Source organism: Equus asinus, chromosome 26 (assembly GCF_041296235.1).
Source record: "Equus asinus isolate D_3611 breed Donkey chromosome 26, EquAss-T2T_v2, whole genome shotgun sequence".
NCBI classification, from domain to species: Eukaryota; Metazoa; Chordata; class Mammalia; order Perissodactyla; family Equidae; genus Equus; species Equus asinus.
In genome coordinates, this window is record NC_091815.1 from 29,270,543 (window position 1) to 29,295,989 (window position 25,447).

The window sequence follows — 25,447 nt, forward strand, 5'->3', positions numbered from 1 at the left end:
TTTTTGGTCTGCTTTGTTCTGACGAATGTTAAAATTTTGCATTTTGTGATTACGTATTTTTCTTTGTACTTCTATCTGTCCTTGCTTTAAATATTTGAGGATATTTATTAGGTGCACACAAATTAGATTTGTGTTACATTCTTCAAGAAACAAATTTTTGTAAGTCATTTTTGTGTCCCTTAATAGCTCAAGTATTGCTTTTTTTCTAAAGCCAAATTTGTCCAATATTTCTACTGTTATTCAGAAAGTATAGAAGTAAATTGATGCTTGAGATGATATTAACTTTGTCCACTAAGATTTTAATTTTCTTCTGCCAGATTCCTGAGGGAATTAGCAACAGAGGATCACCATAATACAATTTCAGGGACAATTTGAGGGTCTATTTCAGTATTAGAAGTAATTTTCAGATGTAGACCTTTTGACTTGTTTTTGTTTGGGGGGGTGGGGCAATATGGGGCAGGAAATCACATGATCAATGGTTCCTATCATTTAAGCCACTGACTTAAGAAAAATATTTGTGGTCATCTCTCTTTGTTTCCCTACACAGAGAGACTACTTATCCTGGATTTGAGATGGCCTCAATTGGACATTGTTTGCCGGGGTCCAGCCCCAGCAGAGTCCAGGTTCCTGAGAGAGAGATGGAGTCAGCGAAGTGAAAGGAGGGGATGTGAGACTTGAGTTAGTGCAATCAAGTCCGCTTTACTGAGTTTTCAGGATCGCTTATATATTTTTCAAAGAGAGTGAAAAGACAGTTCTTACAGGTGTTCTCGTGAGATAAAGAGGCACAGAACAGATGCGTAACAGTTTTTGCACGTATTATCTTTTTGAAGTACAGAAGTTAACGACTAGCTTCTCTTAGAAAAATAACCTCAGCAATTATTTATTATTTATTGCTTTTTGGAGAAAACTTCTATAACATTTTAACAGAAAGCAAGTCAAGAATAATATATAGGTACTTCTTGATCATCCAATTAACCAGCAAACTTGGAAGGACGATGCATATATATATTTAGACAAAGAACTGGAGGAAGAAGGAAATATTAACCAGATGGAGGCTACGAACCTAATTCGACATCTTATCTGGGCAGGATTCCTTTCTGCTTGTCTCAAAAGGGACTGTGTGCTCCTCCATTAATTAACTGCATCAAACGAAATTAGCTCTCAGAAAATTATCTTGAAAGTTACCTGCAGGTGGTCACATTCTTTTACTATATTTAATTCTCCCGGGAGGTAGTGCCTCCCAAGCAGCCACCCAAAGGAGTGAAAACTGGCAGTTAAGAAAGGAAAAGGAATGAAAGGCAATTAGAAGCAGCACAGGTTTCAGAACTATGTGAGGGGCCGGCTGGTTATTCTTCACCAAGGGGCGACCCTGCACCCCTCGGCGTTAATCGGTTGGACAGCCTGTCAAACAGCCAATCAAATGATGTAGCCACGGCTCCCGGCAATTGTTCAAATATTTATAGCTCCTCCTTTGTAGTCTACTTCTGCTCCTGTTTAAAAAAAATTTCATAATGAAATTAGAAACACATTTCGTTTCTGTCTAGGATAAAAGTGGATAGCTTCGCTTTCTGTATTTTTTTGTTAGCTTTATGACTTGAGCCCTCACTTCACTCTCTTCTCCTTACTGAATAATCAAGGATTTCTTAGTTTTAACTGCTTTGCTGAATTTTAAGACACTTTCACAGATTCCTGATAAGAGCAAGAGTAAGTGATGTCGTTCCTTGATTTGAACTCAAAGAAGAAAAGTTTTCAAGATAGTATACGGGGTGGATCCTGTCCATACTACACTATTTTCTCCAATTCCTTGTCAATGCAGGAAAACTAGGGTGAAGGCAAAGCGGAGAATTTTGCTGCTTTTGTTTCATGGTTCTTGGACACACGTGAATCCAGGGCCAAGTAATAAAGAAGGCTTGCCTGGTGCAGCCCGTCTTTTTATGATCTCTACTTCTGGCTCACATACGCCACTCCTTTACAATTATTTTCCAATTTTTTTCCCTATTTCCAACTTCCGTCACGTGTAAAAGGGAACAATGAAACAAAGAAAACGCAAGCCCACTTTTACAAGCAACCCATGGTTTCTTTCATTTCAAAATGAAAATTGCAGGCTGTCGGGAAACTCAACCCTACAGAGAATTCTGGAACGTGTAGTCCAGACGCTTCTCGTGATTGGGGCACTTCCGCTCCGGGAAAGCGCGAACGCGTTAGATGTTCAGCTAAGGAAACAGGAGACGATAACCGTGCGCTCCGTACGTTTCGACGCATTTCGGGAAGAATACAAAGCCCGCTTCTCTGGTGGATTCTGGGAAATTCTATTCAGGCCGCGGGATGGGACAGGCACTTCCGCCCAAGGGGGCGGGGCCGCGGGGCTTGTTCCTCTCGGGCATGCTGGGAAGTGTAGTCCCGGAGCCCCGCGAAGTCGGAGGCGCTTCCGCTGCAGGAGGTTGAGGTCGCGGCCTTCGTTTCTCCCGGGGAGGTGAGTGAGCCCGGGCACCCCGCCGCCTTTTTTAACTTTTCTGCCCTGGTCGTGGCATCGGTCGGGCCCGGCGCTCGGTCTCGGGGAAGGAAAGCGGCGGCCAGCGGCAGCGGGCGGGGTTGAGGGGCGGGGGCAGCCGCTTGCCTTCCCCTCTCTGGAGCCTCCGCGTTAGGGGCGGTTCGCGAGTCCCGGGGTTGGAGGCGGACTGGGATCGGTCAGCGTCGGAGGGTCTCCCGGCTTCTCCGCTGCCCGGCCCGCCTTCCCCGACACTTTCCACTCGCTCTGTCACTTCCTAGCGGTATAACGTTGAGTGAGAGCTTAAGCGTGCTGTGCCTCAGTTTCCCTTTCTGTAAAAGGGTCTGTTAGGACTACCTACCTTATACATTGGTTGGGGAAATAATGGTATAGGACAAGTGAAATGTTTAGAACAGCTCAGGCGTGTGGCAAAGATGTTAGCTGTTAATATTGATACTATTATAGTAATCAGAAAAGCTTCCGTTTCTCTGGAAGCTCCTCGCAGTGCCACTGGCTCTTCCTTCCCATCCCTGCGGGAAAGGAGGCTGTGCTGGGCTACCTCTGACCTCTCTTGAAAGAGAGTGCGTCACTCACAGATAGCCTCTGTGGTTTTTCCAGGACCACGGACACGATCGTGGTCTCTGCAGCCTCTTCTCCTCCCCCTGCCCTGTCTTCGGAAAGAGGGCTGCAGAGAGGAGGGGGGAGCCCCGCCGCCCAGGACTCCGCATTCGTCTTCCGTGTCGGCTCCGAGTGGTGGAAGAAACACTAGCAAATGTTTCTGCTACAAAGGTGTCCAGTTATTGTTCAGTAATTGGGAAGATACGTAGAACCTGTACAGGGCAGGAGTAATAGTCATAATAGTTAAACCTTGAGTGCTGAGTATCAGTTTAAGGGCTTTATAAAAATTAGCGCGTTCACCTTTACAAGGCCCTGTGAAGTGAATACTGTTATCACCTCTATTTTACAGGCGACAACATGGAGACAGGGAGCCAGGGAGCGTAAGGTACTTATCCTGCAGTCACCGTGCTAGGAAGAGCAGGCGGACTCGAGTCTAGGGCTTGTGTTCCTTAGGTCTTTGGTGTCACAGTTTAAACATCCCCAAATTGGAGTTAGGAGACAAAATAGGAAAACAATATTCAGCCATAGGAAGCTGGCTGCGGAGGATCATTTGGGATCAAGTTATGGAGGTAGGCTGGAATATTGTGGCAGAGGATTTTGAAAGCAGGGTTCGTGAGTTTGGACTTCTTTATAAAATTTTGAGGGGCCGCCCAGTGGTGCAGCAGTTAAGTTCGCACGCTCCGCTTTGGTGGCCTGGGGTTCGCTGGTTTGGATCCTGGGTGCGGACCTACACAGTGCTTGGCAAGCCGTGCTGTGGCAGGCGTCCCACATAAAATAGAGGAAGATGGGCACGGATGTTAGCTTGGGACCAGTCTTCCTCAGCAAAAAGAGGATCGGTGGCAGGTGTTAGCTCAGGGCTAATCCTCCTAAAAAAAATTTTTTTTTGAAAACATTCTCACTTAATTTTATTTCAAACAATATTTATAGTTCATATTCTGATTATAGAAGAAATGCAAGTTCATTGTAGAGAGTTCAGAAAATATAGAAATACATAAAAGAAAAACATGAATTAACCATAATACTAGGATAGGATATAGATAATTATTAACATTTTAATGCCTTTTTGTTTAGCAATTGCTAAATCTTTATCTATGTTTTATGAAATTGTTATCAGACTATTCGTAGTTACTTCCTAACTCTTTACTTTGGAAATTTCCAAACACATCCAAAGTATAGTGTCATGAACTCCTACGTAACAATCACTCCACTACAATCTTTGCTAATCGTGTTGCTTTTTTTCTCTCACCGCAGACACATTCTTCCCCCAGAGTTTTTTAAAGCAAACTCTGATGTTGACCCAGCAGACTTAAAAATTAGCTGTCATCCGTAGTTTATCCATGAGGACCAGGAGAGGCGAGATTGTGTTAGTTCCCTAGGGCCATTGTAACAAAAACCACAGACTGAGGGTCTTCAACAATGGGAATATGTTTTCTCACAGTTCTGGAGCCAGAAGTCCGAGATCAAGGTGTTGGCAGGTTTGGTTTCTTCGAAGTCTCCCTCCTTGGTTTCTAGACGGCTTCCTTCCTGTGGTCTCACCTGGTCTTTCTGCTGTGTGTGTACGTGCCCCTGCCGTCCCTCTCTGTGTCCACATTTCCTCTTACCGGCACACCAGTTCGATCGATGTAGGGTCCACACTAACAGCCTCGTTTTAACTTAATCACCTCTTTAAAGGCCCCATCTCCCTATACAGTCACATTCTGAGGTACTGGGGAGTTAGGACCTGAACATATGGGTTTGGGGGGGGCGGTTATTAACAGAGAGATTAACAGCAACTCTGGTTTCACTCTTGGCGACCAGGAGAATGTAGCTTGCGTGAGAAGGTTAGAAAGAGCTGCTGTTAGAGAAGGAGGATGCTGACTTTTTTTGGCTCCTTTGGAGTCACCCTTGCCACTGGCATGAAACTCTGGGTTCTTCTCTCTCTCCTCTTAGGCTTTGGGGCCCGCTGCTTCATGGACCTTGTCGTCTTCTCCTCGGAGCGCCCAGCACGAGGTCGGCCGAGGGAAGTTACTCAGTGAGTAAGTGTGATTCGTGTAGCTGTTCAAAAGGGTGTGACAGCCTGGGAGTAGAGAACAAAATAGAAATACTGTCCGTGTCCGTCTTCCTTGTCTTTTATCTCGCTTGCTTTCGGTGGGCTGTAGAATCCAGCAGCTTTTTCAGAGTATTCCAAAGTTGAGGTATCATTATGCCTCATATTGTCATGATCTAAAACAAATCCCCTTAGAAACAATTCAGCGTTAGTGCTCAATTTTTTGTTTCTTGGTTGGGGATCATAATGGGGATGTGAGAATAGCTGACATTTGTTGGGCACCTCTCATGACTCAGAATTTCCGATGCTTTCTGTCTGCTAACTCATTTATTTTTTCATAACAATGCTATTATTCTCATTTTTAAAGTGAAGAAACAGGCGCAGACAATTGAATAAACGACCTGGTGGCACCGTCAGCCAGGGGCAGAGCCGGGATCAAACCTCAGCAGTTAGATTTGAAACGTAGCTCTAGCACTCTGGCTGGATAACCTTGGGCAAGTTACTTGACTTCTCTGTGCCTCAATTTTTTTGCCTGTCAAGTAGGGATAATAATGTCAATACCTACCTCCTGAAGTTTTTGTGAAGATTAAAAGAGGTATGATACGTCAAGTGCTTGAAACTGTGCCTGACACATAGTCAGTCTTCTCTGTGATGCAGACCAGAGTTGTCCTTTATCTGTTACAGGTGAGTATGCAACATGGGAAATGCACCAAGTTGTTGAAAGAACAAAAGGATATTTTAAGGTGTTCCCCGCCCCCTTCAGCTTTTGATACTTCACTTCTAATATACACTTGAACCAAAATGAATAGTTTCTGGGGCCAGCCCTGTGGCGCGGTGGTTAAATTTGCATGTGCTGCTTCGTTGGTCTGGGGTTCGCCGGTTCAGATCACCCATGTGGACATGGCACCGCTTAGCAAGCCATGCTGTGGCAGGCGTCCCACGTATAAAGTAGAGGAAGATGGGCACAGATGTTAGCGCAGGGCAGTCTTCCTCGGCGAAAAGAAGAGGATTGGTGGTGGATGTTAGCTCAGGGCTAATCTTCCTCAAAAAAAAAAAAAAAAGAAAAGAAAAGAATAGTTTCTGTAATAACCATTGTTTAAACTTACAGCTAACACTAATTTGCTGTCTTTTGAACCTAGAGAGTCCCTGGGGGATAATTAGATGGTCTCTATGCACTATCCAATATGGTAGCCATTAGCCACGTGTGACTCCTAAACGCTTGAAATGTGGCCAGTGCTAATTGAGATGTGCTGTAAGTGTGAGCGACACAACAGATTTCAAAGACTTAGTATGAAAAAAAGAATGTAAAATATCGCAGTAATATTTACATTGATTGAAGTAGGAGTGATAATAATTTGGATACATTGGGTTAAATGAAATGTTGTTATAATTAAACTCACTTGCTTCTTTTTACATTGTTTAATGTGGCTACTAGAAACATGTAAATTGCCCATATGTCCTCCTGTGGGGCAGCCCTGGTCTAAACAGAAGCCTCCCTTTTTACTCTAAGAATTTGCCTCCGGGCGTTTACAAGTCGTTCTTCCCTCTTAGACCTCCAACAGCCTCTCAGGATGGAGAGACGCATGGAGTTGGTATCAAGAGGCCTGACCAGCCCTGCCCCTGGCTTCCCGGGTGTCCTTGGGTAGTTCAGTTAACTCCTTGAGAGGCAGAATGGAATAACGTAGTGGTTCTCAAACTTTGGTCATATCAGAATTGCCTAGGGAACTTGGTGAAAAAAAAAAAAGACCCAGGCATTTTATTATATCGGTGAGTCTGGGCTTCTGTGTGTGTTTTTTTGTTTGTTTGTTTGGGGTTTGTTTTTTTGTTTGTTTGTTTGATGAGGAAGATTGGCTGTGAGCTAACATCTGTTGCCAGTCTTCCTCTTTTTGCTTGAGGAAAACTGTCCCTGAGCTAACATCTATGCCACTTTTCCTCTGTTTTGTATGTGGGACACCGCCACAGTGTGGCTTGATGAATGGTATGTAAGTCCACACCTGGGATCCGATTCCAAGAACCCCTGGCGCTGAAGCAGAGCACATGAACTTAACCACTTTGCCACCGGGCCAGACCCTGGGCTTCTGTGTTCTTTATCAGCTCTCTGGGCGATTCTGTTTCTGTTCTGATCACATCTTATTCACCCTATTTAGGAAGGAGGAGCCCCTGTCCTAAATAGTATGAGATGGCTGAACACATGACACCCAACACTGGACAGACAAGAGTGGCAGTGATCTCTTAGTCTCACACATACTCACAGCCTGTGGGAGGAGGACACTGTACACCGTGGAGGGCCATCTGGGGATGCATTCAGGAATAGAGGAACCAGCAGGGGCCATGGTAGGCGGGCTTCGGAGTGACAAGAGGGTAGGGTGACCCTTGGTTCCCGCAGGAGGACGTGATTGGTTTGCATGAATAATTTCGCAGGCTGGAGGGAGCTGGACCCTCTTGGGTTAAGGACCGAGTTGGGTGCGGCTGGACCAGCTGATAGGGTGAGTTGTGGCGGATCTTAATTTATAAAGGTGACCTAGTGACAACATAGAGAGGCTAATGCCTTTGAGAAAGAAGACTTTTAATACTTAACGGTTACCCAGAAATAAGAGGCACAGCATGCCGTGCAGGGTCACATGAAGCCGGTCACACGAAGCCTGTCACATGCAGGGGTCAGGAAGCAGAGAGAGAGGAATGGGGACTATGTCTTTATGACCACAGTGGCAGGAAGTAGCTGGATGGAGGCATCCCGTATTGACTCCTGAGAACAGGCAGGTCGGGGTCAGTAGAGGGGGAGTTATATTATGACTCTCATGTGCCTTCGAAAGCAGGCTTGCAGGGAAGTTGTAATTAACTTTGCTCAATCGTCTGGCCCCGTGATTCAACAGACCTATGGAGAAATTAGGAATAACGTGTCCAATAGCCGATACGGAATCTGAAAACGTGGTTAATACATAGGGAACTAGCTCGGTGGGGAGTCCTTCCCCCAGGGGCAGGGCTGTATCTGGAGAGAGCAGAGGATCTCATGAACTCATGTCTAGGCCTTTGAGGCCTGGTGAGGCTGGAAGATGTCAAGGCAGCATGTGGAATTTCAGGCCTTCCCAGACAGATGCACACAGTTTGAGAACCACTGCATGCTGGTCAAGTTATGGGCCCAGGGGTCAGATGGCCTGGGTTCATTGCCTAGTGCAGTGTGCCGACTGGACAGTGAAATCATGGCGGTGGGAGGAGTGTAAAAACACAGATGTCAGCAACCCACATCCACAGATTCTGATTAATTAGTTGTGGATCGAGGAAGAGCATTCTTTTTAAGTTTCCCTGTGCTGCCAGAGTTGAGAACCACTGTCCTTGTAGGTAAGGCTCTGGGTCAAAATCTTGCCTCTTCTGTTGGCCTCTGGTTAATTGTGAACCAGGTTACTTAACTTCTCTGTGCCTCAATTTTCTTACCTGTAAAATGGGGATAGTCATCGTCTCCATCTCTGGAGTTGTTAGGAAGATGACTTGAGATGGTACATGCAAAGCTTTCATGCCTTGGTAGCTAGTAAGTGAGCTGCCATCAATATCAGCTGCTATAATTATTATTGGGAGTATTTTATGGCTCAGGCTGCCTTGTGGGTAAAATTAGGTACTGAGAGTTGATCTTGGTACTCCCTCTGATCTTAACAAACCTTGGTTCTCATCCCATTTGTTAGGATCAGAGAGAAAGAGAAGCTTGCAATTCATGTTTACTTTCTTTAATTTTTTTTGCCCTTAGGCAGAGGTTAGCCTGTTGGAGTAAGTGGAAAAGTTAGAGGTGAAAACCTGGAGTCCTTAGTCCGTCTGAAAACATCCAGAGGGCTGTTTTTGACTGATGCTCCTCAAATGGTGACCCAGGGACCAGGTGACCAACAGCATCAACATTGCCTGGAATGTTGTTAGAAATGTAGATTCTCCGTCTGCATCCTTGGTCTTCTGATTTAGAATTTTTGGGGGGTGAAATATAGGCACCTGCATCTTCACAGAGTCCCCAGTCGATTCATGGAACATTAAAATTTGAGAGGCACTTGGAGAGAGAATGGAGTCGTGGCTTTTTAACAAAAAATATTTTCTGTTCCTCGCTGGCTAAGTTACACATCATTCAGGTATCAGAGATGTGCATGGCTCCCTCTCCCCTGGTGCAGGTCTTGCTCAAATCTAAGAGAATCCTTCCGGGACAAAAACTTAGTCTGTAACAGCCTTCCTTCCGTCTCTTCTCCTCCTTTACCCTGCCTTCTTGTTCTCAGAAGCATCCCTCATTACGTTACTGGCTTGGTATTGCCCTTGTACTCGTCGTAGCATCAGCTCCGTGAGATCCAGGTCTTTGCCTGCTTTGCTCGCTGTTGTCTCTTTCACGTTGAGGATCCTTTGCGGCACAGAGTAGGCTGTCAATACTTCTCTGTCGACTGAATGATCAAGGTGGTGAATACGAGGCCCTGATCCACGTGGTGTGTCCGTCAGCCTTCATTACAGCGGCCATTCTGCAGATCTTGGTTGAGTTCCTCCCAAGGGCTTGCCACAGCATCCCAGGGGTCGGGAACACGGCAGGAAACAGGACTCCCTGTGGGCCAGGTGTGATGCGTATAAATAAGCAAAATACCTAGCGGGATGTTGCAGAGGGATGTGTGCTAAAGAGGAAAGAATTAAGCACGGATGGGGCATAGGAAGTGTTGGAATGTGGTTAGGAGAGTGGAATTTTCTATAGGGTGGCCGGGGAGGAGCTGTCTGAGGAGGTGACATTTGAATAAAGAGGGAAATGATGCTTGGTGTGGCCCTCCTAACAGGCTCTCTGGCCCCAGCCTCTTCCCCCTCAAGTCTCCCGTCTGCTGGGAGAGTAATCTCTTTCCCTCCTTCCTCTCCCTTCCTGCAGTCCTTGGCTGCCCTCCCGCTGACTTACAGGTAGAACTGGGCCTTGCCCATCATCGTGGTTTGAATCCTGCCGTCCTGCCCCTCTTTTTCTGCCGCTCGTTTGTCTTCACTCAGGTGAGAACTCTCGCTCTCCTGCGGCTTTCCAGTGATTGCCTCTCTTTGGCTGGTAGAACTCGGCCGCCCTCCAGGGCTGGGATCAAGCTGTGTTGATGTAGGAGCTGCTCCAACCAAGCGTGGGCCTCGGAGCCCGTACCTTGTGCTTCCAGAAAAGCCCATCGCCTCTCTGCTACTTAGTAATGTGTGGCCTGATTGTCAATTTCCTAATCACTAGGCTGTGAGCAACCAGAGATGGGGCAATTGTATCTCTTTTAGTAAGATTCCCCTAAGTGTTCATTGAGTGAAGAAACTCATGTATTTAATGAAGAATTAATAAATGAGCCTGTCTGGTACTAACTGTGCCAGCAGTGAAATAGTCATCACTCTCAACATTTCGATGGACACATTCTGTGGCTTTGGCGACAGGAGTCCATGTAGGCACAGACTTTGAAGAGCAGAGAGCATCTTCCTAAGAGAGTACTTTGAAAAATCCAGAGGCTCTTTTCCTTCCAAAGATGACCTTCATTTTGCCCAAGGACAGCAAATATTGTGAAAGACCTAGAGGGAAAACTTGGAAATAAAACCCTTGCTCTCCTCCCAAATCCTCCCAACTGGGGTCCGCCTCAGAATTTTACAACCCAGAGAGACCTTAGACCCACACATCTCGGCTGCCCGCGTGCTTCTGCCGGAGGGTGGCCTCGTTCCTCCGGCTGCTGACACTGACTGCCGGGAGTCTGCAGAGTAGTTACTGGCTTACAGGCACTGCTTTAGGTGCTTGGCATATAAAGGTGTAGGGGTATTAATCACAAGACAGCCAACTTACTAATCGTCCGGTTCCCCGGAGGTGATGGAAAGATCTCCCTGCAAAGCTCTCTTACTGAGCGGACGTCGCTGGGCAAATACAGAGTCAGAACAAAGCGAATGACAAATTCCAGGGGCATTTCTTCTAAGATTGGGACCTTCTGCATTGCCCTTTTCCATCCTAGGGTTCTTCTGTCTGAAATCAGATGACTAATAATAATTAACTAGTAAATCAGTGAAACAATAATTAACCAGCTCATTATAATCTCTTAACTTGGGTGTTTTACTCTCGATTTCACCCTCCCCACGATCAGAATCATACCCTGAGAGCCACAGGGGAACTTGTAGTAGGCCACTGTGTGGTGGGGGCAGGTCCTTCACTGCGCAGAGGCTCTTGGCTGGAGGGGTCAGTGGTTTCTGGAATCCAGCCTGTGCTCTGCTTATCAGGCCACCCCAAGGAAGGGGCTCCTTGACTATCTCAGGTATGGCGGCCGGATGCGGAACTTGTATTGAATGCTTAAGCGGCCCGGCACTGTTCTGGATGTTTTTAGAGTGACTCACCTTCCAGTGAGCTTTTATGAGGTTACTATTATTGTTGTTGTTCTTATTATCCCCAATTTATAGATTGGACATTGAGGCACAAAGTACCACCAAGTTGGAGACGCCAGCATTTGAATACCGGTGGTCTGATTTCAGAGCGTGCACCCTCATAATTCTGTTCTCTTCTCCCTCAAGCAGATCCTTCGGCGTCTTCTCCCGGTTTCTCTGTGTCTTTAATCTCAGCTCCTAAGCTCCCATTTCTCTGTCCATGAGACCTGACTCCCATCTGCTTGTTTTTGTCTTTAGAAGCAGTAGAGAGACAAGATCTAGAATACTGGCTCTGACTTGAGGGCTGCCTTCAGGTTCCTGCCTCTTGAGCTCACCAAGCCTCAGCTTGCTCATCTGTTAAATGGGAACAGCATCGTCATCATCATGAGTTATTGAGAAGTTCCTAAAATGCCAGGTACGTGCCAAGGGCATCGCATAAATTAGCGCATTCCTTCCCCACAATCATCCTCTGACTAGCATTCTGTTTTTGTCTCCTTGTTATAGCTGAGGATAGGCACAGAGGTGTAGACCGGACCAGGGTCACACGACTGGTGCAACAGTAGCGTCTTTAAAGGTACGTAGGAGTTAATGAATACCAAGTGCTTCACAAGGTCCCTAGAATGTTCTAAGTGCTTATTTAATGTTAAACATTGCCATTTTTGTTGTTTTTATCATTACTGTGATGACTATACTTGTTAATTTAAATGACATACCGATTACCTAGCTTATGGTTAAATAAATCTTGCAGAGTCACAGGTTTTTATTAATTTCTCTTCGTCTCCATGATAGAGTCTTTTTGAGGCCCTACTGTGAACAAGTAAATTTGGAAAGATTTTATATCTTTTAAGAAACAGTCATCCATATAGTCAAATTCATAGAGAGGGAAGGAATAATAGTTATGAGGAGCTGAGGGGAGGGGCACTGGAGAGGTGTTTAATGGAGACAGGGTTTCAGTTTGGGATGGTGAAAAAGTTCTGGAGAGGGGTAGTGGTGATGGCTGCACAACAATATGAATGCACTGAATGAACTATACACCTAAAAAGGGTTAAAATGGTAAATTCTGTTATGTATATTTTACACAGAAAAAAACCAGTTATCCTTGTAATCTTAAATGTAAAGGCATCAAATTAAGAATGACAAACCAAGAGAGAATAAGAGATATTTCAGAGGTTAAGGGTGATTTTCATATGACAGAGCAACAGCGTCTGAAGTTTCCATTGATAGAAACCATTTATGAGGACGTGTTTTATGGTGCTGAATATTACCTGCTTTTCTACTGCTGCTGAGATGTAACACACTCTGTAAGTGTTCTTTGGTCTTTCTGCATATTCCTTTAATCCTCACAACAGGCCTGTGAGATGGGCATTGTTAATCCCTCCATTTTACACATGAGAGAATCGAGGCACAGAGATATTAATCATTTGTCCAGGATTTCACAGCCAGTGAGTAGCAGTGCCATGGGCCTAGGCATTTGGCCCCAGAGATTACTCTCTCAAGCCGGCTCCTTTGCTCTCAATTTCTGCCCTCCCTAGAATCAGAATCATACCAAGCGCTACGTGAACTTGTTTCAGGCCACTGTGTGTGGTTGCGCGGGGCCTGTCAGCTGGAGGGGCCAGTGCTCTCTGGAATCCAGCCCCTGCCGTGCTCGTCAGGCCACCCCGAGGAAGGGGCACGGATGCTGTTTCACGTAAAGCAGCCATATAGGTTAGCGACACCCTTGGCCAGACTCTGACGGCTCTTTTCTTCGTCCCCTGTTGTGCCTTCCCTAGGCTCAGCCCTTCCCCAGAAGGAGGAGGACAAAATGACCAAGTTCAAGGTGAGTGGGGCTTGCCTTTCTGCATTTTAAATTGTCCTCTCATTTTCAATGATTAGACGTCCTGTTTCTCGGATTAAAGAGAACAGTAGGCATTCAGAAACCTCTTAGGCGCCAGATGATCTCTACTTTTCATTTTAGTGTAGTTTCATTTTTGTTATTTTATCACCTTTTATAATTCCACAAATTAGAAAAAGTCAATAGCGGTGAAAAAAACAACTCCCACTTTACCACTATTTTCCTTGCAAAACAACTTTTCATTTTCCTACGTTCTTTTCCTCATATGCATTCATAACTGTATGTTTGTAATCGTTGTTTAGTTAAAATTCTCAAATTGTGTCTTTTCTAATTAATATATCCCCTATATTTTTTTATTTATTTTTTTATTAATGTTATGATAGATTACAACCTTGTGAGATTTCAGTTGTACATTATTGTTAGTCATGTTGTGGGTACACCTCTTCCCCCTCTGTGCCCTCCCCCCACCCCCCCTTTTCCCTGGTAACCACCGATCAGATCTCCTTGTCAATATGTTAACTTCCACCTATGAGTGGAGTCATATAGAGTTCGTCTTTCTCTGACTGGCTTATTTCGCTTAACATAATACCCTCGAGGTCCATCCACGTTGCTGCGAATGTATATCCCCTATATTTTTAATGGCAACATCACGCTTGTGTATGTGTCTCAAACTTTTCCCCATTCCTGGATATTTAGGTAGTGCAGAATTTTTACTGTCTGAAAGAACATTGTAATAACAGTTTTCCTAATGTAACCATTTTCTTCAAAAGGGAATTGGAAGAGTTCGCCATTCTTTGTTGTTAACGTTTTCGGAACTTGAAATTGACAAAGTCCATTTGCTCTGCGGCCCCCTGGGTGTTTTATATATAGAATATTCAGATATGGCATGGTGCCCGGGTCTAGCGGCTGCTTCACATGGGTGAAATATTATTAGATATTTTCACATTAGAAAGCTAGACTGTTTCTTACCCGTATGTGCGTCGTATCATGTCTGTGTTTTATTTACTGATTTATATTTGTCACTCGTGTGTTAATTTATTTTATCAGAGTAATCATGTACTTAATTTAAAAAGTCCAGCAGTACAAGAGGACTTGCCAGATACTTTTCTTTTCTTACTGCTTTTAGTCTCAGACCAACCTTATGAGGCAGTCTTTAGTCTTCTCTGTGTTTTAATTACAGAGTAAGAGATTCTAGAATTTCAGAAAACTGTCTAAGTTCATGCAGGAAATGAAAGATTCAGCTGATCCAAAAAGACTCCTAGGATGTTGGCTTAGATAAAGAGAGCGAGGGAAGGGAACAGAGTTCTCCTGTCGGGGACCTCGTCCATCGTCTGTGGTGCCTAGTTGTCCTGCTCGGTAGTAGACACCACAGATGATACCACCTCTGCCTGGTGAGTCTTCAGTGGCCCCTTCCTCTCTGTGGACTCGGTTGCTCATTTAGGGCCCTGGGAGGTGCAGGGCTCCAGTGATGAACACAGTCTTCATATGGGAAGTTGAGACAATACTCTACACCACTGATCCTTAGTCATGGGCGATTTTGGCCCCAGGTAATGTCTGGAAACTTCTTTGGTGTCACACCTTGAGGGATGCTACTGATATCTAGCGTGTGGAAGCCAGGGCTGCTGCTCAGCATCCTGCAGTGCACAGGACAGCCCCCGCAGCAGATAAGGATCTCGCCCAAAGTGTCAGTAGTGCCAAGGATGAGAAACCATGCTGTACATGAAGCTATACGAGAGCAAAAGCAAAATATGGGTGAAAATATTTATCATGTATATGCTAAAAAACAAAAGCTAAAAATCTCTAATAGAAATTTTCCAGTCCTTATATAAAACCCTGGTTAGAGTATGAGCAAAGAACATTAACGGAGAAGGTACTGAAGAAAAAATAAAGATGGCCAGTAAATATTTGCAAATATGATGAGCTTATTATCAAATAAGTAGAAATGATCAAAATAAGTTGTTTTTTTACTGATCAGATGACCTGAGATTTAAAAACATTGGTTATATTCAGTGTTGTGTGTGGTATGGAGAGTCGAGAATGCTTATATTCTCCTGGGGGAGGGCTAAACTGGTGAAAAACTTGAGAAGAAGATCTGCCACTGTACCTAATAATTTTGCAGTTGCGCATTCTTTGACATTGTAATCTTCACATCTTACGACTTATCCTAAGAAAACAGTTAGGGAGCTAATATCTATGTAAAAAAGTCGTTTTTTTCAGCATTTATTATGAAAGAAATCTAAAACATAATATACATTATTTGGGATGTTTAACTGTGTTGTAGTAAAATTGGCTCCAGTCTCTTAGAATCTGGAGCCACTTGGTACACCTCCTGTCCCCGTTTCTCAGTGCTTCCCTTCTTCCAGGGGACCTTTGTTGGAAGATTGAGGTTATGTGTGCTTGGTGTTGCAGGAGCCGGTGACCTTCGAGGACGTGGCTGTGGTCTTCACGGAGGAGGAGCTGGAGCTGCTGGACGCCGCCCAGAGGCAGCTGTACCGGGACGTGATGCTGGAGAACTTCAGGAACCTGCTCTCAGTGGGTGAGGACAGGTGCCGTGTGACTGGACGTCGGCCCCCTGCGGGGTGTGTGTGTCCTTGGGTGCGCGGGGCTTTGGAGCTCTTGACCTGGTTTCCAGTTTTCTAATCAGCATGGAACACAGATGGCATTTTTCTGGTCTTTGCCTCCCAACCTGAAGTGTGTTTTGTAAATGAGCTGTTGATTGACTGCATGGCTGCTATATGTTTTTGGCCTTTCTCAAATTGTTGTTGTCTCCAATTAGTGGGTCATGACCTACATTTAGGCAATTGTGCCAGCACTTTTTTTTTTTTGGCAAGGAAGATTGGCCCTGAGCTAACATTTGTTGCAGATGTTCCCCTTTAGCTTGAGGAAGATTGTCACTGAGCTAGCATCTGTGCCAATCTTCCTCTATTTTATGTGGGACACCGCCAAAGAATGGCTTAATGAGCGGTGCTAGGTCCACGCCCGAGATCCGAACCTGCAAACCCCAGGCAACCAAAGTGGAGTGCATGAACTTAACCAGTGTGCCACCAGGCCAGCTCCGTGCCAGCATTTTTTAATGAAATAAGATAGTGTAGAGGGGCCAGCCCCATGGCCGAGTGGCTGAGTTCACCTGCTCCACTTTGGTGGCCCAGGATTTTGCAGGTTCGGATCCTGGGCGTGGACGTGACACTGCTCATCAGGCCATGCTGAGGCGGCGTCCCACGTAGCAGAACCCGAAGGACCTACAACTAGAATATATGACTATGTACTGGGGGCTTTGGGGAGAAGAAAAGAGAGATTAACAACTAGTGTCAGCTCAGGTGCCAATCTTTAAAAAAGAAATAAATAAAAAAATAAAATAGGGTAGAAAATTTCAGAGGCCTTGGCAGTAATGGCACATTGCAGCAAGACTATGGCCTGTTGCCAAAGGATAGTGTGAGAAGTGGTGGAGAGGATGGGATGAAAATAAACGTTTTTTTCCCAGTAATTTATGCTTATGCCTGCATATCCTGGATTTTTGCATACAATGTGTTTCCTCTGATGGCTCATAATTAACAGTTTGGAAAACACCCATTTTGATGTCCTGAGGATGATGCAGAGAGCTACAGTCGTTAGTCATTTTGCCTCTAATGTATTCATTTTAGATGTTGGTCCCCGGCTTTTCACAGGGCATCAGTCCGTCACACCAGATGGAATACCCCGGTTAGAGAGAGAAGAAAAGCTTTGGCTGGTAAAGACAGCAGCCCAGAGCCGGAGCTCCTCAGGTGAGAGCCGTGTGACTCCGAGTCTGTCCAGCCTCCTGTCCCCTCCACAGTGGTGACTCTGGTCCACGTCGGGGCCTCGTCTGCGGATGCCGCAGCAGCCCCTGGCTCCTCCCCGCCTTCGCCTTTGCTCTTTTCCAGTCCCTTCTCCACTCGAAATGGTTCTTTGGAGTGTTTGTCAGGTCTTGTCGCTCCTCTGCTCAAAACCTCTAGTCGCTTCTTTTCTCATTCAGAGTAAAATGCAAGTACTTAAAGTAGCTTCTAATGTCCACATGGCTTCTGCTCCTTTGTCCCCCATCCGTCTGTGAACGCGACCTTCCACTCTCCCCCCCGTCAGTCTGTTCCACCCAATTTTGCCTCTTTGCTATGCCAAGCGTGCTCCCGCTCGTCACCGTCTGCCGGTTCTTTCTGTCAGTGCTCTTTGCTCTGTCATCCTCTTGGCCCTCCCTTACTTAATGTAGGCCTCTTCTCAAACGTAGCACCGTAAGAGGGCCTCCCATGACCACTCTGTTCCTAATGCCGCCTTCTTCCTCCACTTTCTTTCCCTTCCTTGTCTTACTTGGTGTCTAAGCAGTGACCCCCACTTACCAGATTAACGTATATTTTTGTTTATCTCACTGTATTCCCCTTGGAATATAATCTCTACAGAGGAGAAATTCTGTTCTCTTTATTGCTGTATCCTCAGTGTATAGAAAAGACTTGGCAGAGGGCAGGTGTGCTATAAACATTTGTTGAATGAATGAATGAATGAGTTAATAATGGTTCTGTGGACTTTTTTCCATCAGTCGTGGACATACTTAAAGGGTGGTAATCAAAAATGTGTGATGTTAGGGCTGGCCCCATGGCTGAGTGGTTAAGTTCGCATGTTCTTCTTCAGTGGCCCAGGGTTCGCAGGTTCGGATCCTGGGTACAGACCTATACCCCGCTTATCAAGCCGTGCTGTGGTGGTCTCCCACATAGAGGAACTAGAATGACCTACAACTAGGATATACACGTATGGACTGGGGCTTTGGGGAGAAAAAAAGAAAGAGGAAGATTGGCAAGAGATGTTAGCTCAGGGCCAGTCTTCCTCACCACAAAAGTATACCTTGAAAAAAAAGAGTTTGATGGAGGCATAGTCTAGAACAGTGTTTTCCCCCCAACAAGTGTCCAATTTTAATTTATCAGATGCTTGTGAATGTATGTAGATATTTGTCCATTAAACCTCATCTAATGACAGCTTAGCTTTGCACTTGCAACCAAATTGATTATCATTTTCCCCATGGCTTTCCTGCAGCCTTTAATAGTGAATCATAGTGTTTTGGTAAAGAGCTACTTTTTAGAATGAAGATTCTAATAGTCATGTTGTACGCATATACCTTTACTGCTTAAAAGCACCTGTAAAATTTTTGTTCCTGTTAATGCCTGTCACAAGCTACTAAATGTATTTCAAACTCACTGAATCCCTGTCTTCGGCTTGAAAGACAGTGGTGTGGTCCACATAGGAAAATCCAGCAATTTGAGTCTGTTCTCCCAGACAGCGTTATTCCTGAGGTTTTAAATATTGAGTCCTACTTGAAAAAGCAAAAGTTGACACACACAGAAAGGAAGTACAAAAATTGAAGAAGCAGTTGATGCCTAGACCCTATGGCCACTTTTAGGCCTTATCTTCCCCCCCCCCCCCAAATGATTTTTGCCATCATTTTATGATCAGCGTGATTTTCGCATCAGCAGCATCTGCTTAGTTTAGCCCTGTGTCTGGTGTAGCCTTTCAACTTCCTAGCAAAGTTGCTGTTTCCACTCCCTTTCCTATTAGGGGTAACTTACTTGCAAAAGCTCTCTTACTTGTGTGACATGGCTCAAACTCTCACAAAGAAGTGAAACTAGGATTCATATATCCATTCAACATATGTTTATTTGGTTTTTTTGGGGGGGTGGGGGACGGTGTTGAGGAAGATTGGCACTGAGCCAACATCTGTTGCCAATCTTCCTCTTTTTTTTTTTTCTCTCCCTGAAACCCCAGGACATAGTTGTATATCCTTGTTGCAAGTCATTCTAGTTCCTCCAGGTGGGATGCCACCACAGCGTGGCTTGATAGTGTGTAGGTCTGCACCCAGGATCTGAACCAGTGAACCCCAGACTACCGAAGCAGAGCCTGCAAACTTAACCACTCGGCCACAGGGCCGGCCCCCAGTCAACATATATTTATTGAACACTGATGTGGCAGGCATTCTGGGAGTGGTGATAAAGCAGTGAACAATATAAAATGCCTGTCCTTGTAGATACTGCTTTCATGTGGGAAGAGACATAAAAAAGATGAAGGACATATACAGTATGTCAGACGGTAGTATGTGCTAGGTGAAAACAACACAGGGTAAGGTGAGTGGAGATGGCCAGAGCTGTAGAGTGGATAGGGAGAATTTGCTGTGTGATATTGGGTGATAAAAGGCCTCACTGATAAGGTGTTAGTTGAAGAGAGCCCTGAAAAGAACTAAGTCACAAGTTCTGTGGCTAATTGGTGGGACAGAATTCCAAGGAGAACATAATTCTTCCTGTCCAGCGTTGACTTTGAGAATCAATTCTATGCCCTATTCGTTTCCTCCTCACAAGTTCTCGCTCTGTTATAAAAGGTGAGCTTCTGATTTTTTACTTGTTTCCCCTGGAGGTTATAGGAACTTTACTTGCTGTGGGGTTTTAGAGTAATGTGTGTTCTTACCCTAAACCTCTTCCCCCAGTTGTCCTCCTGAAGGATATTTTCCAGCAGGGTGTGAAGGACCACTCTGCTCACACTGTGAGCTTTAGGAATTTAGGTGATAAGGTGTTTTCTCCCAAACATGTGTCTTTCCAACCAGTCTAATGCCACAAGGGGTCCTGACATTGGAGTAAACCTCCAGTGAAATAATTCAAAGTGAAGATTTGCAGCATTGCCTGGGGATGTCTTCTGATAATCTCTCTGTAAGGGTTTTACTAGACGTTTTGAGCATTTTGGTGAGATGTGCGTGCAGCGGGCAGAAGGATGTAGAACTATTTGTGAGACGCCTGCTGCAGCCAAAGAAGAAGGGCTTTTGGTAAAGTACAGCTTCGTCTTTGTAAAGGTTCCCTAGGAAGTATTTTTCTTGCTCTGCAGCCACCAAATTTCTAACTGGCAGCTCACTTATGAAGTTTAGTGTGGTTCTGAATGGATCTTGGTAATGTGTAGTAAATGAGAGCCCGGTGGTCTGCTTCTTGGTTTCTGGAGGCAAGTCAACCAGAGAACATGATACATGATGATAAAGAATAATGGAACCTCTTCCTGGTTAAATAAAGCCTCTGCACCTAAGTTTATAACCTTGACATTTCTGAACAAAGCATTCACGTGCCCTATCTCCAAATTCTCTTATTCTTTTAGGAGACAAGAATCTGAATGACATGGAGACCCTTCAAGAAGTTGGATCGAGGAGCCTGCCCCATGAAGAGCTTTTCCACTCACAGATCTGGCACCAGGTTATGAAAGAGTTAACCAGATGTCGAGACTCCATAGTAAATATTCAAGGAACTGGGTCTCACTTGGAAAAACAACATGGTGCACCCTCTAAATATGAGAAATTTGGTAAAGGCTTCAATCGGAGTTCACATCTTCAAGTTCACTGCAGAGTCCAAACTGGAGAAAAACCCTACAAACAAGAGGAGTGCGAGAAAGGTTTCATTCGGGGCTCTCCTCTTCAAATTAACCCGACAGCCCATGCAGGAGAAAAACCCTATAAATGTGACAAATGTGAAAACGCCTTCCGTCGGTTTTTGAGTCTTCAAGCCCATCAGAGAGTCCACAGTAGAGAGAGATCGTCCACATGTGATACGTCATGGAAGGGTTTCAGTCAGAAGTCATTTCTTCGTCGTCATCAGAGAGTCCCCACTGGAGAGGATCCACACGAATTTGAGGAGTGTGGGAGGAATGTCCGGAAAAACTCTCATTGTCAGGCTCCTGTGATAGTCCACTCATTAGAGAAACCCTATAAATGTGGGGAGTGTGGGCTGGGCTTCAGTCAGCGCTCGTATCTTCAAGTCCATCAGAGAGTCCACACAGGAAAGAAACCTTATCAGTGTGAAGAGTGTGGGAAGGGCTTCAGTTGGCGTTCACGACTTCAGGCTCATCAGCGGATCCACACCGGAGAGAAACCCTACAAGTGCGATGCATGCGGCAAGGGTTTCAGTTACAGCTCACATCTTAACATTCACTGTAGAATCCACACAGGAGAGAAACCTTATAAATGTGAGGAGTGTGGGAAAGGCTTCAGTGTGGGTTCCCACCTTCAAGCCCATCAGATAAGCCACACTGGAGAGAAACCGTACAAATGTGAGGAGTGTGGGAAGGGCTTCTGTCGAGCCTCAAATCTTCTGGACCATCAGAGAGGCCACACTGGTGAGAAACCATATCAGTGTGATGCATGTGGGAAGGGCTTCAGTCGTAGCTCAGATTTTAACATCCATTTTCGAGTCCACACGGGAGAGAAACCCTATAAATGTGAGGAGTGTGGGAAGGGCTTCAGTCAGGCCTCCAATCTCCTGGCCCATCAAAGAGGCCACACTGGAGAAAAACCATATAAATGCGGTACCTGTGGGAAGGGCTTCAGTCGGAGTTCAGATCTTAACGTTCATTGTAGGATCCACACAGGAGAGAAACCCTATAAATGTGAGAAGTGTGGGAAGGCCTTCAGCCAGTTCTCAAGTCTTCAGGTGCATCAGAGAGTCCACACTGGAGAGAAACCATATCAGTGTGCAGAGTGTGGGAAAGGCTTCAGCGTGGGTTCACAGCTTCAGGCCCATCAGAGGTGCCATACTGGAGAGAAGCCGTACCAGTGTGAGGAATGTGGGAAGGGCTTCTGTCGGGCCTCAAATTTTCTGGCGCATCGTGGAGTCCACACAGGAGAGAAGCCATACCGATGTGATGTGTGTGGTAAGCGCTTCAGGCAGAGATCATACCTTCAAGCCCACCAGAGGGTCCACACTGGAGAGAAGCCATATAAATGTGAAGAGTGTGGGAAGGTCTTCAGTTGGAGCTCATACCTGCAAGCCCATCAGAGAGTCCACACTGGAGAAAAACCCTACAAATGTGAGGAGTGTGGGAAGGGCTTCAGTTGGAGCTCAAGTCTTATAATTCATCAGAGAGTCCATGTTGATGATGAGGGTGACAAGGACTTAGCCTCATCAGAGAATTCATACAGGAAAGAAGCTCTATAAAACTGTGTGTTTTCATACCTCAATGGGTGCTGAAATAGTCCAATTATCAGAGCTATCATAGCAGACAAAATATCTGTTCCATAAGAGTCACCCAGAGCTTGACATGTCATGGTGGTTGGTTGACCACACAGCAGAGAAGCCTCATGAGAGTGGAGCTGAGGAGTTCATTGAGAGCCTTGACATGTAGCAGATGTTACGCAGAAGAAGGATGCATCTGATCTGGAGTTAACCAAAAGTACTAAGATGGGAATGCCCAAATTGATTCCACCAGCGTCTCAGCTCCAAGAGCATGGGGACTTTCTTGACTGTCAAATCTACTCTGCCTTTTCAGTGCCTAACACAGTGTAGGTCTTCAGTAATTGTCAAATGAATACAAGGGAGAACAGTCATCATAGGAATTTTTATTCAGTTCATCTCTGAAAATTGTATAAAATTGTACTTAGAAGAGGAATTCTACCAGCCTTGGAAGGCATTTCTGTTAGACCACATGGGCTCATTTTCCCAACCATGCAGTTTCTGTGAACTAGTGATTATCAAACTCAAATTTGTAGCCCATTACTGGGTCCAGAAATAATTCAGCAAGTTGTGACCAGGACTTTTCTATGCTAAAAATTGAGGTATAATTTGCATGCAGTAACATGCATAAATCTCAAGTTTACAGCTTCATGAATTTTGACAAATGCACACACCTGTGTAGTCATCACCAAGATCAATGTGTACAATATTTCTATTAAAGCAGAATGTTTCCTTGTGCCTGTTTCTAGTCAGTCCACCTCTAGTGGCAATAAGTACCATGATTTCTACACCACAAATAGTTAGGTCTCTTCTGGAGTTTCATACGGGTTCAGTGTATACTCTTGTGTCTGGATTCTTTTGATCAAATATATCATCATCTCAATAGATGCAAAGCAAACACAGGACAGGATTCAACATCCATTCATGATAAAAATTCTTCAGTGAGATAAAAGGCATCTGTGAAAAGCCAACAAGCTAACCTTTCTTTTTAAATGCTTAGGGAATAGGGGCTGGCCCGGTGGTGCAGTGATTAAGTTTGCACATTCTGCTTCGGTGACCAGGGGTTTGCCAGTTCGGATCCCAGGCGTGGACATGGCACCGCTTGGCAAGCCATGCTGTGGTAGGCATCCCATGTATAAAGTAGAGGAAGATGAGCATGAATGTTAGCTCAGGGCCAGTCTTCCTCAGCAACAAGAGGAGGATTGGCAGCAGATGTTAGCTCAGGGCTAATCTTCCTCAAAAAAAAAGTTATTTGGGAATAATTTATATACAGTAAAATCTACTTTTTGGTACCATTCTGTGTTTTGGCAAATGCTGTCGTTATTACCACCACCACAATCAAGAAACTTAATGGTTCCAGCACCCTTGCCCTGAAAGTCCTCTACCCTTTTGTAGCCAACCCATCGCACCTCCTTCCCCCTGCCTTGGCCACCACCGACCTGTTTCCTCTCTGTATAGTTTACCTTTTCCAGAATGTCATGTATATGGAATCATAGAGTATGTAATCTTTGGAGTCTGACTTCTTGCACTTAATGCTTTTGAGACTTCATCCATCTTGATGTATGTATCAGCAGTCATTCCTTTTATTGCTGAGTGGCATTCTGTTGGATGGATGTACCAAACTTCATGTATCCATTTATGATTTGAGGGATATTTGGGTTTCCAGTTTTTAGCAATTATGAAGAAAGCAGCTATGAACATTCACATACAGGTTTGTATGTCAACATGTTTTCTTAGTAAATATTTAGGACTGGGATTGCTGGCTTGTATGGTAAGACTATGCTTCATGAAAAACAAAAACTTCTCTAAAATGGATATGCCATTTTGCATTCCCACCATCAATGCTTATCAGGGTTTTGTTTTGTTTTTAGCATTTCAATAGGTTTATAGTGGTGTCTCATTTTGGCTTTAATTTACATTTCTATAATGACTGTGTTGAGCGTCTTTATAAATGTTTGCTATCCATGTACCTATTGTTTTTGGGTAAAGTGTTTCCTTGTTCTTGAGTTTTTAGAGTTCTTTATGTGTTCTGGATACATGTCCTTTGTCAGTCATGTGTTTTGCAAATATTTTATCCCTGTGTGTGGTTTGTGTTTTTATTCCATTAACGGTGTTTTTCACAGATGGGGCTTTTTTGATTTTTGATGAAGTTCACTTTGGGTCTTCCATGGATTGTGTTTTTGGTTTCAGATGTAAGAACTCTGCCTAAACCAAGGTCACAAAGATTTTCCTCCTCTTTTTTAATGTAAAAATTTTATGGTTTCCGGTTTTATATTTAGGTCTATGATCCATGTGAGTTAATCTTTATAAAGTGTGAGGTTAAGGTCCATTTTTTTGCATATGAATATCCAATTAACTCTGTTCAACGTTGAATTTCTGTTGCCCCTTTGTGAAAAGCTCTTTGCAAATATCTGTGTGGGTCTTTTTATGGCCTCTGTTTGTTTCCATTGGTCTGTGTGTTTTATCATCTTTCCGGTATGCAGCTTTATATAATAAGTCTTGAAATCAGATAGTATGAGTCTTCTGACTCCATTCTTCTTTTTCAAAATTATTTTGGCTATTCTAATTTGTTTGCTTTTCCATAATTTTTCAAATCAACTTTGTGGTTTTTAAAAATAAACACTTGCTCAGACTTTTGTTGGGATTGCATTGAATATATGTGGACAAGTTTGGGGAGAATTGACAGCTTACCATTGTTGACTATTCTCAACCATTGACAATGGTATATCTGCTTATTAGGACTCCTTTTATTTCTTTCATCAGTTATTTGTAATTTTCAGCATATAGGTCCTGCACATATTTTATTAGACTTATACCTAAGTAATCTGTGCTTTTTGGTGCTAACTTAAATCGTACTATTTTTCAAATTTCAATTTCCAATTGTTCATTGGTAGTATATACAACATATTGTTTTACATTGACCTTGTATCCTACAACATTGCCAAACTTGCCTATTAGTTCACGTTGTTCTGTAGATTTCTTGGAGTTTTCTGTGTAGACAGTCATGTCATCTAGAAAAAGTTTTATTTCTCCCTGCCAATTGATGTGCATGGTACAGCAACTCCAGTGTGACACAAGGAAGCCACCCCTAACATTAGGTTTCGATGACAAAAAGTCAAGACAGTAGTCCTTTGGTATCATCAGAGGTGGGGGGGAGACTT

At 44.4% G+C, this 25,447-nt stretch overlaps 1 protein-coding gene across 10 annotated transcripts; it reads left to right on the forward strand.

Moving 5' to 3' along the window:
* Positions 1 to 2,393: 2,393 nt before the first annotated feature.
* Positions 2,394 to 22,711, forward strand: ZNF45 (zinc finger protein 45). 10 transcript variants are annotated; one of them, XM_070498608.1, is made up of 10 exons: positions 2,408 to 2,473; positions 3,107 to 3,277; positions 5,036 to 5,121; positions 11,745 to 11,901; positions 11,991 to 12,060; positions 12,681 to 12,787; positions 13,256 to 13,302; positions 15,727 to 15,853; positions 16,983 to 17,078; positions 20,443 to 22,711. In XM_070498608.1, exons 7-10 carry the CDS (start codon positions 13,288 to 13,290, stop codon positions 22,269 to 22,271), a joined length of 2,067 nt encoding a protein of 688 aa, XP_070354709.1. In that variant the 5' UTR covers positions 2,408 to 2,473; positions 3,107 to 3,277; positions 5,036 to 5,121; positions 11,745 to 11,901; positions 11,991 to 12,060; positions 12,681 to 12,787; positions 13,256 to 13,287; the 3' UTR covers positions 22,272 to 22,711. The 10 variants fall into 10 exon arrangements, with proteins under 10 accessions (XP_044614884.2, XP_044614885.2, XP_044614895.2 ...); XM_044758949.2 differs by lacking the exon at positions 3,107 to 3,277 and having other exon boundaries at positions 2,394 to 2,473; positions 16,959 to 17,078; XM_044758960.2 differs by lacking the exon at positions 3,107 to 3,277 and having other exon boundaries at positions 2,395 to 2,473.
* The last annotated feature ends 2,736 nt before the right edge of the window (positions 22,712 to 25,447 follow it).

What these genes read in the sequence shown, in the direction of transcription:
- ZNF45 (XM_044758949.2), top strand. An exon ending in CAGGAACCTGCTCTCAGTGG is followed by an intron (nt 15,854 to 16,958) that starts GTGAGGACAGGT and finishes TATTCATTTTAG; the next exon opens with ATGTTGGTCCCCGGCTTTTC. An exon ending in CCAGAGCCGGAGCTCCTCAG is followed by an intron (nt 17,079 to 20,442) that starts GTGAGAGCCGTG and finishes TTATTCTTTTAG; the next exon opens with GAGACAAGAATCTGAATGAC.